Source organism: Notechis scutatus, chromosome 5 (assembly GCF_049901735.1).
Source record: "Notechis scutatus isolate UNSWTSFEM ecotype Mainland chromosome 5, rNotScu1.2, whole genome shotgun sequence".
Classification (NCBI taxonomy): Eukaryota; Metazoa; Chordata; class Lepidosauria; order Squamata; family Elapidae; genus Notechis; species Notechis scutatus.
This window is the reverse complement of record NC_142013.1, coordinates 55,986,962-56,001,313: the sequence shown is the minus strand read 5'-3', so window position 1 is coordinate 56,001,313 and position 14,352 is coordinate 55,986,962. Positions and strand designations below refer to the sequence as shown.

At 38.1% G+C, this 14,352-nt stretch overlaps 1 protein-coding gene across 1 annotated transcript; it reads right to left on the bottom strand.

The window, feature by feature from the left end:
- Positions 1 to 2,419: 2,419 nt before the first annotated feature.
- CRYAA (crystallin alpha A) lies at positions 2,420 to 14,352 on the bottom strand. Its single transcript, XM_026674022.2, has 3 exons — positions 14,088 to 14,352; positions 12,496 to 12,618; positions 2,420 to 3,624 (listed from the first exon to the last, which is right to left on the bottom strand). The coding sequence occupies exons 1-3, from the start codon at positions 14,274 to 14,276 to the stop codon at positions 3,415 to 3,417; spliced, it is 522 nt and encodes a 173-aa protein (XP_026529807.2). The 5' UTR covers positions 14,277 to 14,352; the 3' UTR covers positions 2,420 to 3,414.

Below are 14,352 nucleotides of genomic sequence, written 5' to 3'. Positions count from 1 at the left end.
ATCCTGCCCTCCAGTGGTCAGTAGAGCATAATGCAGGGGCTTCATTTTCTCTGGCTGTTTGCTGCATGATTCCTAAATACAGTTGCCTTTGCCTTTCCTATTCACATCTTGTCAATCTTTTTCTGAGTGCTGCAAATAACTAAAGGAGCATTGAATATTTGTTGCCCTAAATTGTATAAAATCCAAATGATATTATATGCTCATTTTGTTTGATAAATGCCTCTGGCACCTTTCTTATTAGCACACCGTCCAGAAAAAAAATACTTCTCATTTTAGGTTTACAACACATTGCTCAATTACTTTGCATTACGGTAATTCCTATGTGGTGGTTTTTTTTTGTTTTTGTTTTGCTGTTTAAACAAAGTTGCTCTCAAATCTGGGATTATTCCTCTTTGAAGTGCTGTCCAGGCCAATTCTGGTTTCAAATTTGAATGCCTCAATGGATCTGTGAAACAACTGTCCCATCAAATAAATACACTTGACTTACAACAGTTCATTTAGTGACTGTTCAAAGTTACAACAGCACTGCAAAAAGTGACAAAGTTACAACCATTTTTCACACTTGTGACCATTGCAGCATCCCTAAGGTCACATCAGTGGTGGTATTCACTGGATTGGGCGAATCAGTAGCAAGGATTTGGTGTGGGTTGCCGAACTGGTAATAAGTTCTGTCTGGCCACGCCCTCGACCTGGTCACTCAGTCACCGCTGGCTCGCTTGCCCCGCCCACCCGATGTTCACTCACCCCGCCCGCCTGACACTGGCCCCTTAAGGTATTTCTTTTTTTCCCCTCCGACAATCAGCTGTTCATATGATCAGCTGTGACGGGATTCCTCTTGTTGAGGCCCAGGAAGGCAAAAAATGGAGGGAGGGGCTCAGCCCCCTCCCTCCATTTTTTGCCTTCCTGAGCCTCAGAGGAGTCTTATGGGAGCAAAAACGCCCCCTCCCCGGAGGCTCTTCTGAGGCCTAGAAGGCCCCAATAATGGGTGTGTGGGGGTAACTGCAAAAAAGAAAAAAGCCACGCCCACCCAGTCACATGGCCATGCCCACCAAGCCATGCCCACAGAACCGGTAGTAAAAAAAATTGAATCCCACCATTGGGTCACATGATTTATATTGGGATGCTTGACAAGTGACTAATTTAACAACTGCAGTGATTCACTTAAGAAGGGTAGCAAGAAAAGACGTAACATGGGGCAAAACATATTTCTCATTTAACTACATAAATTTTGGACTCAGTTGTGGTTGTAAGATGAGGACTACCTGTATCCTGTTTGCATGTGGGTTGGGTAATAGTGAGAGAGAACAGGGCACTAATGGGCGCTAGAAAGTAAAAGGTAGGGTTAGGAGCTGAGGTATCCATGCAGGGAAAAAGTGAAGCAATGCGATTTCTGCCCCTTTTGTTCTTGCATGCAATGTCTGCACACATTACAAAAGATCAAGTTACATTGTGATTGTAATACACGTTTTATCATTTTATAATATTAAAAGATAATTTAGACCATCAATACCTGGAGGTCCTTTTACAGATTTTGATATATTTAGTGTTTTTCTAAAGTAAAAAGCTTCAGAATATTTTTTTCAGTTGTTATTCATTAATATATCATTTGTGTCTTGTGCAGAAACAAACCATCATTTTGATTATTTACTGGTGATTATAATGGAGAAATATTTAGTGGCTGTTAAGAGGATATTCTCTAAAGTTAGTTGCATGCAAGCTTTTAGAAAGCATTAATCTGGAAGAAAAGCCCATGCTTACAAAATTATTCAATGAGCCACTTTGAATAGCAACACCCTCAAATGTCTCTTCACTTTGATGGGCATTGCAGAAGCTCTCTAGTCATTGACATGTCCCTTATGTTTTTAGAAACAGACTGATATATGAGAAAGGAGCCACAAGTTTAATGTTACATTGCCACAAACAGCTCCAAATAGACTGATATAAATCCTATTATAACCATTATTTATTTATTTATGTGTTTATATTTATTTATTTATTTATATTTGTCAATCGCTTACAAGATAATAGGTATAAGTAAAAACATAGTTATGAATACATGAAATGGGTACATATAAGAAAAATAAAAGAATCAATAGGACAGGGACGGTAGGCACGTTGGTGCGCTTATGCACGCCCCCTACAGACCTCTTAGGAAAGGGGTGAGGTCAATAGTAGACAGTCTAAGGCTAAAGTTTTTGGGGGTTATATATTTTTGGGGTTTAATATATTTAAGTTGTAAATATTTCTAAATATATATATCTATGCATGTGCATAATAAATACAGAAAATATGCAAGCAAAATGATGACCTTGCATCATTTTGGTGATGTTGTTTCCTCTTTGAGGCAATGTGTATGTGATTTTTGTCACATTTAGTTCACTGAATTCACTGAACCAAAAGTGAATGCGACATTACTAGATTTAAAAAAATATATATATGCTGATATCTTGCTCCTTTGGCCTAGTAAGATAAATGAATATTCTTGGAGTAAACAGAGGAAGTGTACTGCATTTGTCTCATATTTATTTTTAAAATGAAAGCTTCTTAAGGAGAACGGAAAAGAGAACGGAGGAAAAGGAGTTGCTTATTTCGCATTTTCTTTATTGATTGCCACTGGCTGGAATTTCAGGTTGCATGCTAGATATCAGTAAAACAGATGGAACTATATTAGAATTACAGCAAGATTAAGGAAGGTGGCATATACACTGCTGACCAGGGAGAGCTGAATACAGGTTTGAAGCTTCTGAACTGTGATGAATCCTGAAAGGCCTGCAAAGATGCTAATTCTTGCCTTAGTGGCTCTTGCGATGTCACTGCTATGGATGTCACAGAGGGAAAGTTTTTTTTTAAAACACACTTTTAATGAACAAAATTATAAATCCCTCCAAATAGTATGAACTCAATTTTTTTACTTAAAAGTGGGCAGAGCAAATTTGTTGCTACTGTCAACCACTCCCCACTGGTGCCACCACCTTACTTGGCTAAGCTCACCTCTGCTCCTGCCTCTTCAATTACTTTAGAAGGCAACAAATCTGTATTCTTGCTTTCATTGCATCAGCCTTCATATGACTGATTGATGCTTTGCTTTGACAGCTCATGTTGCCAACCTGGCCCTGTGTTTGGGCTTGACAGATGTTATCAGATACAGCCTGACATTTAGAACCCTTTCAGCAAGAATACAGAAGGCTCTGGAAGATACTTCATCTTCCCTGTCATCCTAACAAGGTGTGTGAAAGTGGGGGAAAGTTTAGGCTAAAGCTTCAAATCCTCTAGCTGCACATCCAGTCCCCATTCCTTCCAAGAGAAGAACAAAAACATAAAGAAAGATGTTCACGGATATCTATGTAAAGGGTGCTGTGAATGAAGCCTGAAAGGTGTGGATAGCCTGGATGCTTTAGCAGTAGGAGGTTCAAACTAAGAGGACTGAGCTGAAATTGGCTTCTCTTCATGGGATACAGGAATAGGTCTCCCACTATGGCCAGGCTCTGTGGCAGACAGAACCTTGGGAGCAGAGAAGGTTAGCATGCCATCGGTAGACAGAGAGCAAGTGATGGCTGATTGGTCAACAGTGGAAGGAAGACGGTATCGACGATGGAATTCACGGGAAATGTATCCATGGTCATCCTGAAGTGAGACACCACAAAAACAAAAGGAAAACAAAACTCATTAAAGGGTGTAGTTAACAGGTAAGTCCTTCAGAGTCAATTGCTCTGCCTGGTGCAAAGCAGAGTTACAGAAGCAGAAACAACCCAACATATATCCCTTCCGTATTGCTTTCCTCTTTTCTTTCCCCTCTTCAAAGAGCTGTCCAGAGCAAATTCAAAATGCTAGGTGTGCTTTATAAAGTCATGCATGATATAGCTGGTCATATATTCCATACAAGGCTGTATCTTCATATTGTAATTGGTGCAAAATGCAGTGACCTGCTTCTTGGCTAGTACCAGTCACCAGAGCATATAACACCCATATTGCAGGCCCAGCATTGACTACCTGTATTTTCCCAGGTGCAATCTGAAGTGCTCCTGGATGACTATAAAGCCTTCAATGGCTTGGAACCCAGGTTTTCGAAGTGCCACTTTCCCCAGCCAGAATCAACCCATCCTTGTATGATCACTCCAGGAGAAGTTGAAGTTTCTCCCTTGGACTAGAAGACCTCCAAGATCCCTTCCAACTCTGTTATTCTATTCTATTCTATTCTATTCTATTCTATTCTATTCTATTCTATTCTATTCTATTCTATTCTATTCAGCATCTTGATTTATGACAGCACTCATTTCATTCACAGGATTTCAAAAACAACGTCATTTTTAATAACCACGTTTGTCCTTTCTTCCAGGGAGCACATAACATCTTCTCCTTTTCCTTCTGTACTGTCAGAACACCCTTGTGAGTCAGACTGTCTCATATCTATGGGCGTCATGTAAGAATCCATCCATTACAATGTAACCTACAGAGCAAACATGAAGATAGTGAATATAAATCAACCCTATAGTTCATGGACTTCAATAATTTTAGGGAAAACTAACAAAAAGATGACCCTGAGGAAAATAAACCAAGGAGAGATGCAAAAGGTCATTTAGGTTGCATCTGAAAAGCATGGTGGCTTTCAAACTTTTTAGTTGTGTTTTGAAAGTGTGCAGTTGTTTAGTTCCTTTTCTAGTGCCTAAACTGGGCTTCTGTATCTTTCTGTACTTCCATGATGTGAAGGCCAAGATCATGTTTGTAGCCCTGCTTCTTCTAAGAAAGCAGACCAATCCCTTCTTTAACATCACTCCTGAAGATACAAAGACTCTTCCTGAAAACATTTGGTGGGGAAAAAAATTGGTATTACTATCATTAAACGTATTATAGTGTTGTTTTTGTTTAATTGGAGAAATTCCATTTAAATTATTGGGATCATGTTTAGATTTAGCTTTTTTATTTTTATTTTACTGTGTATGTTTTAACTATACATTTGTACTGCAACTGTTTTAATTGCTAGTTGTAAATTGCCAGGAATCCCTGACAGATTCAGTGATATACAAGTGCAATAAGTAAGTACATAAAATATCGTGCTGTTTTGGACATGTTCAGTTAATGTTAATAAACATAATTTAAGGCTTTGGGTACTTCCACACAAAGGGACATGCAATACTTTGAAAGCAACTGTAGACCTCTATGTAGATCATCTGTCTACCTCTGTGGACTTTTCCACTTGATACTGGTGTGAAGTCTGTAAGTCACATTGAACTTACAATTCCTTCCCAAAGAGCAGGTGGCAACTATGGCCAACATGACATTTGCACAGCTCCAGCTAATGCGCAAGTTGTGGCCATTCCTTCAGGCAGTTGTTCACACCCTCAGTTACTCATTCCCTAGTCACCTCAAAAATGGACTTTATGCTCTACCTGGCACTTGCCTTGAAGACTACTTGAAACAACAGCTTATCCAGAATATGGCACAATATACCAATGGGATGTTGCTGTTCCATAAGCTATACTGACTACAAGTTGGCATCCAGGTGCAGATTCAAAATGCTAGTTATGCTTTATAAAGTCATTCATAATATAGGACCTGCCTATCTAGGGAGATCAGACAAAAGAGTCTCTGTGATTAATCAGGGTGATCCATTAGGATCTCAGAAATTACTTTTTTGTTGTAATGGATGAACATCCTCCAAAAGATCTGCACAGCTCCTATCTGTATAAATATATATTAGAGTTAGCCATGTAGTATCAGCTTGTAAGTGGTATTAAATAAACAGGTTTTCATGATGTGTTGAAAAGCTAACCAATGTAATACTTTATTAGCCACACTGTAGTTGAAAGCTAGAGATTTGAGGAGGATTTGCCACTGTGGGGGAGCTCTTGTTCTCTCCTCCTCCTTCCAACTTCTAAGCTTCAAGTCCTACAAAACAGATATTAGCTTGAGATGTCTATAGTTCCTTTCCCATTCCCATCACAAACCAGACAAAAGGAAGATGGGAAAAACTGGCAACCTGTTTTCTCTTTCCATCTTCCTTTTGGCAGGGAGTTGACTGTGCTGCAAAATGCCAGAACTTCAAAGCAGGGGGCAGTATTTTGGTTTTTTCTTTTCTTTTCCTTCTTTCCATTTTGAAAGTGAGAAAACTGTCATAGTGAAAGCAGCAGTGACCTACAGTAACTCTGCTTACTGCCAGGAGTTCAATCCTGACCAGCTCAAGGTTGACTCAGCCTTCCATCCTTCTGGGGTTGATAAAATGAAGACCTAGATTATTGGGGGCAATATGCTGACTCTGTAAACTGATTAGAGAGGGCTGTAAAGCACTATGGAAATATATATATAAATATATATATATATATATATATATATATATATATATATATATATATATATATATATATATATATATATATATATATATATATATATATATTGTGTGTGTGTGTGTGTGTGTGTTTTCTTAAGTTTTCGGGTATTACATGTATGGTATTCAGCTTGTTGGGTTTTTCAGTCATTGAGTTGTGCTTAGTTGTAGCAAGCCAGCAGACTCATCTGCCATCATCAGGCTTCGTATTGTGTCCGTCTGGATACATAATACAGACGGACACAATACAGAAGCCTGATGATGGCAGATGAGATTCTGCCGAAACGTTGCTACAACTTTAAAAGCACAACTACAATGATGTGGGAAAATACCCGAACAAAGCTGAATACCATACACACATATATATATGTGTGTGTGTGTGTGTGTGTCTAAGTGCTAATTGCTATTGCTATAGCAGCCTGTGGCAAGACAGTGATTTTCACTATTTGTTCTCAACTGGTAGAGGTGGGGTGGGATCACAGAGCAATTTCAAAGTACTTTGGAAGATCTGGTAAGAGAAAACTTTATTTTTTCTTCATAGCATCTTGCCACAACTGCAGGGTACTTTTTTTTCTGGAATAACTAAATTTGACCCAAGCAACAAGCCTGACATTGTCATGAGCTGAGAGAGAGTGACTGACCCAAAGCCACCCAGCTGACTTTCATGGGTAAGGCAGGACTAGAACATATAGTCTCCTGGTTTCTAGTCTGGTACCTTAACCAGTAGACCAAACTGGCTCAACAATTTATCCAACAGTAGTAATGTAGAAATCCCTGTGGTCAATAGAAGTAGCAAACCAAATGAACTGTCAGATTAATTGATAATGAATTGATATAGTTCTGAGATAATATAATAAACTGTTGGGAATTATCTTTCTGCTCTCTACAAAAAAAAAAAACCACAACTTTTTGCAATTAATAAATCAGCAGCACACTGCAAAAGGTAAAACAGAATTTTTGTACCTCATTTTTCTTTTTTTCTCCATTTTTACTTTATGACATACATCACCTCCATACTGCATAAACCAATAGTGTTTAAGATAGGATGTTTAATTTCATAAAGCCATGATTTCAAAAATTAACATATTCCATTATCCTCTTTGCAGGAACCATTATTCTTGTACTGTTTTTTCCCCATCATACAAGCATCAAACTCACATTATTTCATGATTCTTTTTCACAGTTGCAATCTGTCTGAGAGAGAAGTAATTGTTGATCAGAGTTTTAAGTCTAAAAAATGAGATTCTGTGACTTTCCCAAGATTAATCTTTTAAGTATTGGCTCAAAAAGTATTAAGTTCAAGACTAAAATCTTGGGGTATGCATAAATGAAATATCTATTTTACTTCAAGCTTGAAAAAAACTATTCCTTCTGGAATATTACATCACAATATTTCAAGCTGTCTGTACTTTGACAGAGCAAAACCTGAAGCAAATAAAATGTTTTTTAACCTTTTTTTTCACTACAGTTTCACAATAGGAGGGACATGACTTCATGTTGAGGGTTACCAACACGCCAACTTGAGGATGATGATGATGAAGAAGATGATAATAAAATAACTTTCTGCTAGGGGAAAATTTACCAATAGAAGAGAGTGTAAGTAGTTCAGGGTAGTTCAACTGAGTCTTGGTGCTCTCTGTGCTTGACTGTTTTGTTGCAGACATTTCATTACCCAACTAGGTAACATCTTCTGTGCTAGAAGGGAGTGGAGATTGCTTTCTGTTTACCGTATATACAGTAGCTTGTCCAGGGGCCCAGAGGCCAAAAAGTCATATTTGGATCCAGACTTGGCAGTTTTCAGCCCTCTGGCTAGTGCCTGGCAGACTAGTTGAGAAGGATATTGGACTAGTTGAGAAGTTACTGTATATAAACGAAGAACCAATGCACTCCCTTCTAGCACTGAAGATGTTATCTAGTCAGATAATGAAACATCTGCAAGAAAACAACCAAGTTTAGAGAACACCAAAGATGCCATGTGGAAAGATTTGTTTCATCATCCTATGCTGTCTTTCTTCAAGTACAACTATACACATCTTCATTTGCCTTGGGACGGGGAGCTATGCTATTTTTTAAAAAAACTGGTTATTAGCCTGATCAGTTTAAAAAACAATTAACTGACTGATGGACAGACTGACTGATTGTGTGCCCCCAAAACAATGCATAGATCTTAATCTCTTGCACATCCCTTTCAAATCAATTAGGGAAGGAAGGAAGGAAGGAAGGAAGGAAGGAGCATGCACAACTATTGACATGGAAAGCCACCTAATTCTGGAAATACAGCCTTTCCCCACCTATCTGCCAGCATTTACACCCTACATGTAAATTATATTTACATCCCCAGTAGCAAAAAAAAAAAAAAAGAATCACGCACAGACATACACAGGCTGATACCAAAGGCTGAGCAGAGTACACAAAGGCAAAGTTAATTTGCATAGAGTCTGCTGCATTTTTAAATGCACTTGCATCTCTACAAACAAAAGAACTCAAGAAAACACACTGAGTACAGTGGTAAACACCAAAAACTCAGCAAGCCACCCAAAGTTACTTACTTCCCTTTTCAATAGAATTTCAATCAAAAACTCCCAAAGAGCCATTGCCAAAGAATCTGAAGCAAGCCATCACCTTCAAGCAGTTCAGAAAATAAAAGATAGCTATGTGAAATGATGACTGAGCTTAGGTATGCATACACACTTTGCAAATGTGCATTTGTCCTACTGAGGCTGCCTTTGAAGAGCAAGTCTCCCTGCATTTATACAGGTATTCTGAAATACAAATCAGCATGAACATACACAGAACACACCCACACTTTTAAGCTAAGTAGGCCAGACCAATATTGTATTACTTTTTCTCACTGACATTTCACTTGCTTTTCTTTATATACACAAGCACATTCACAAACTGTACAAATATTTTACAAAACAGCAATGGCAGCCTGGAATGGTGTGAAGGATGGGGGAACAATCAGATCCCAAATGGTTTCTTTAAAATGCCAGCAGCATTGCTCCAAAACTCCATTCCCAGATCATACTACCAACCCTAAGCCAGTCGTATTATATACATCAGGGGTCCCCAACCACCGGGCCGCGGACCGGTACCGGGCCGTGGAGCACTCTTTACCGGGCCGCAAAGAAAAAAAAAAAAAAAATGGCGGCTTTCTTCGCTTCGTGAATGCTGCTGGGATCGGGATCAAGGACACAAATGAAAGAAGGGGAGGGAGGAAGCAACCAAGCCTGTCCTGCTCTCTGGCTCAGCTCTCAGTCGCTTCGCTCCTCCACCAGCCCAGGAAGAAACTGCTTCAAAGAAGCCGGGGCTTTTCCTGTCACAGCTTCAGCGCCCGTTCACCCACCCCACCGCCGCCCGCTGCGCGTTCAATCCACAGTGCTCGTTTGCCTGCCTGCCTGTCTGGTTGTTTGGGAGCAGCTTCGCTGAGAATAATAACTATTCGCCTCTTTTTATCAGCCGGCTGCTCCGAAACGAAGAAGGCAGGCAGGCAGGCAGGTAGAACGAGCACTGTGGATTGAACTGCGAGCGGGCGGGCGGGGTGGTGGGGTGAAACGGGCGTCGGGAAGCTGTGGCGACAGGAAAGCCACCCCACCCCCACCCCGGCTTCTTTGAAGCAGTTTCTTCCTGGGCTGCTGTAGGAGCGATAGAGTGACTGAGAGAGGAACGAGGCAGACACCTGAGGGAGGGAGGGAGGGAGACACCTGAGGGATGGGGCTGAGGGAGGCAGGACCAAGGCGCCCTGATCTCAGGAGTTTGCTGGCAGACGCTTATTACCCGACTAGGTAACAACATCAGATGTTACCTAGTCAGGTAATGAAACGCCTGCAAGCAAACTACCAAAGTCGGATTCTCTCTCCTCCTCCCCCCCGGTCCTTGAAAAATGTTTCTGCTTCAAACCGGTCCCTGGTACAAAAAGGTTGGGGACCACTGATATACATGACTGGTCTATCTTGCTATACTGGCCTAGGAAGGAAAATTCTAACAGCAAGAGGCAAGTCAATTTTTAACTGCATCACATAAAACAGTAGAAAACACTAGAAATGTTTTCCCTTGAAATGATCACATTGTGTTTTATGCTTGAACCAAAACTCATGAAGTATATACATTTTGTTTTGAGCATGAACTGCTCAAAGCAGCTGTTTGAATTTAACATGTTTTCAACAACCCTATTAAAATGTATTCAATGTCAGTCCCTGTGTTGTAAGACTTGAGGTAGATATTTCTAACATTCCTGTACTGTATTTGGAAAAAAAAAAGATCAATTTCTAGATTCTCAACCCTAAGGAACCATGTTAACTTGTAAAAGCAGAGTATTTGCAGTTTATTCAGTAGTATTGCCCATCATGGAGTTCATTTTGGCACCGTTTTTTCATAACATGCCCCCTAAAATAAATGTCCAGGAATAATATTTTAAGGACAAAAAATTCACTTGGCCCCAATTTCATAACTCTTTGTATGAAAAAATGTACCTTTCTTTCATCTTTCTCTATCTCACACACATTCACAGATATGCAGCCCTGATACAGACTAGGATCATACTGTGGGAGTATTTGCTTCTAACAATGATTCATATTTAGAATAAGCCAAAAGTGGGATAAAGATTTATTGATTGATTTATGAGGTATATGTGGCAACATAATGTTTAGGTGGGGAACAATGAACCATTAAAATCACAACAACTAGAAATGACAGGCACTTAGGAACCCACAAAACCCTAGACGGTAATTCCGATCAATCTATTTCCAAATACAAGGAAAAAGGCACATTTTAATGCCTTTCCAAAGACCATTAGGATTGGGCCATTCAGATCAAAAACATAATACATGACAAATTTAATTTTTTCATCTACCTACCAGACAGGACATAAAGCTAAATACTTACATAGTTTGATCTTGTTTCTTTTTTATTTCTTCTCTCTAACACCACCGATCTCTAAAATTACTAGATTTTAAGCCCTCTAAGAAAGGGGCTGTCAATCTCACTTGGCACAGTCTTATAACTTTAAGGAAAATGCTGACTTTATAGGTTCATATTTTCACATAGCAAAGTGTGAAATTTTGGATTTCCACATGCAAAGCAATATATTTCTTGGTTTTTTTTTGTTACCTATTGAGTATTTAGGTTACTTATGACAGACAAAGATGGGTAGTGGTTTTTATTTATTGTTTACTTATTTATGATACATGCCTAGGCCACCTGGCTTGCAAATACTGCTTGTCTTCAGTCTGTAAAGTCTGAAGTTTTGGAAAACAGCCATGAAACATCCTCAAACTGGTTCAGAAGAAATGGAAAATATCCATAGTTCTTAAACTTCCTCCAACTAAGTCACCTTTTTCTTCTCACTATACTTCTACCATTTAGATTTTCTTTAACAATCTAATTAAAATTATAAAAGATAAGACAGACCACAAAGACAAATTATCTTATACATTTTGGTGGATTACAGTCTACTTTATCATATATATTTTGTTACATTGTCATCTACTAAAGTTTATATTTTTATTTCTTCATGCTACGAATGACAAAGATACTGTAGCTACTCCTTTAGAACCTATTTAAAGTTCTGAAAACTTTTTAAATGATACCACCATTTTTTAAACTCTACTATACATTTTGATCATTCCCCAATAGACAATGCAGCTATTTTTCCCTGGCATTATTTGAGCACAAGCTTTTTTCTTAGAACTCTAGGCTACATTTTTATGTAGTCAGATCATTCTCTGATTTTGTCTACTGCCTTCTAAATATGATGAGAAAAATATTTTTTTAAAAAAAAAAACAAAACCTGTAATCAGAGTTGGAATGAGACTTAGAAGTATTGTAGTCCAGATTCAAAATTAGTGGAAATATGGCTTCCTTTCATGACAGTCCAGCTCTGTTTTAACACCTCTAGTGCTAAAGTTACTTCCTTTTAAGTCAGTCTATTGGAAAGCTGTTTCCATAGGAAATGTCTATTTAGCTTATAACAAACATTCCAAAAATTTCTACCCATTGGTATTAGTCCTACAGCAACATTATCATCACCATATCTTATCACATGACCTTTCCTGGAGCAGAGGCACAATCAACCTCCTTTACCTAAACTGCAGGTGTTAATATCAGGTGAATGAAAATAATTTCTCTGCATTTGTAATCTAATACTAATTTTCATTACCACTCTTCCTTACCTGTCTCTCATTGTGTTTGCCATGAATTTCCACAAAGTCCTCGATGACTTTCACACTTAAATCTTCAGGGGAGAAATGCTTTACATCCAAAAAGACAAGAAACTTGTCTCGGTCAGATCTCACCTGGAAATGAAATAAAGACCACACAAACACATCCCCCCAAGAATTAAATTTTAAACTATTAGCATGATTAGGTGATTAAGTTACTTTTATTCTCTTCTCTCAGATTACATGATGATGTCCTCTGCAATACCGTTTATAACTTTACAAGAACAAAATACCTGCGCTTTTAAAAAGTAATCTCGGGGCTAGTTGGAGATGAACTGACTGGGGGTGCTAAATACCTACTACTGCAATAAATATTGAGTTGGGGAGCTTTCGTACTAGCCAGATTTTTAAAATAATTTGTATATTAAAAATACGGTAGAAGACTACTGTAACATATTAAACTAAAATGGATGTAAGTTATAGTATTTTTGCCTTTCCTCAATTTATATGAGTCTAGATGATGTTCTCTCTCTCTCTCTCTCTCTCTCTCTCTCTCTGGAAAACTTCTGAAGGTGAGAAAGAGTAACTACACATTTTAAGTACTATTTTAAGATTGATATGTTAAAATGACACCATTGATTTATTCAAAGCAATTCAAAGCAGGATTAATATGATAGATTTGGATGTAAATTTTGGATTTGTATAAGTTCCTACTGAAAAGCTTCTTGCAATGCACTTTCTGTGAAGTCCTTTCACTTCACATTAGGATCACAGCACTTAGTGGTTTGGGCATTCATCTATTTTGTGAATAGATTTTTTTTCCATTTCCATCAAATCATTTAGTACAAGTTGTAATTCACTGACCTTAAAAATATATACATACATAAACATTTTAGTAATCTTAAATTTCTCACTGATTTTTTAAAAGTAATCACTTTGTCATCTGAGTTCTTGCTAGCTTGTTGACTTGTTTTTTACATAAGTTTGCAGAATATGGAACAGAACAAAGAGTAAACAGGTGGCATTTCAAAACTGACTGTTCTGGATACATGGTCTCAATAACGCTTTATCTTTATAAATGGTTGATAGGCTATTCTTTCATATAGGCCACTATATAGCACTCTGATCATAACATGCATAATGTTTTCTGTAAAGAACATATAAGGTAATAGTTGAAGATGAATTTATTTCTAGCTACGAAGAAACCATTTGATTTGAATACAAATGTCATACCCACAAACATGTGCTTTCAGCTAAGCATTCCAGTCCATATTTAGCAAATATTTAACTATATTAAGAACAAATATACTTCTTCCTTTCAAATTATCATCACAAGGCACCTGCATTACAGTTTAAGTATGTGATAACAAGAACAGTCTGCTATTGTTCTTTGGCCATCTAACTTGCCTATAGTATTGATAAGTTTGATTAAATTCTGGAACAATTTCAGATCATATTGTTTGCATTTTTGCAAACTATTGTAAATCCTATCATATTCTAGTCTCTAGTCAGTGTTGCCAGAAATCAAAATCCTGGTGGTTTAGTGTTGCTTTTAGGAGAGATTTTTAAAATAATTTAAATATATTGAGGTATAGGAGTCTTACCTCCGAAACACCTGAGTCCAGCAAAGTACGGAAGAAAGATTGCCTGTAGTATGGGTTGATGGTAGAAGAAAACAAAGGCAGGAGATCATATTCAAAAAAACCATCTCCAAAAAAATGGTCAAAAAAGCGGCTTGGAATTAAAGGTCCAAGAGCTCGTTTGAACCAGGGATGCTGAATGGTAATATCCATGGTTTTTGCTGTGGCTGCAAGCTTAGAAGTGGGGGGAAAGGCAGTACAGTCACTTTGATGAAAGTGAGGTTTAGCT

What these genes read in the sequence shown, in the direction of transcription:
- CRYAA (XM_026674022.2), bottom strand. Translation starts at nt 14,276, where the DNA reads ATGGATATTACCATTCAGCATCCCTGGTTCAAACGAGCTCTTGGACCT. An exon ending in TGGACTCAGGTGTTTCGGAG is followed by an intron (nt 12,619 to 14,087) that starts GTAAGACTCCTA and finishes TTTCATTTCCAG; the next exon opens with GTGAGATCTGACCGAGACAA. An exon ending in GCAAACACAATGAGAGACAG is followed by an intron (nt 3,625 to 12,495) that starts GTAAGGAAGAGT and finishes GTCTCACTTCAG; the next exon opens with GATGACCATGGATACATTTC.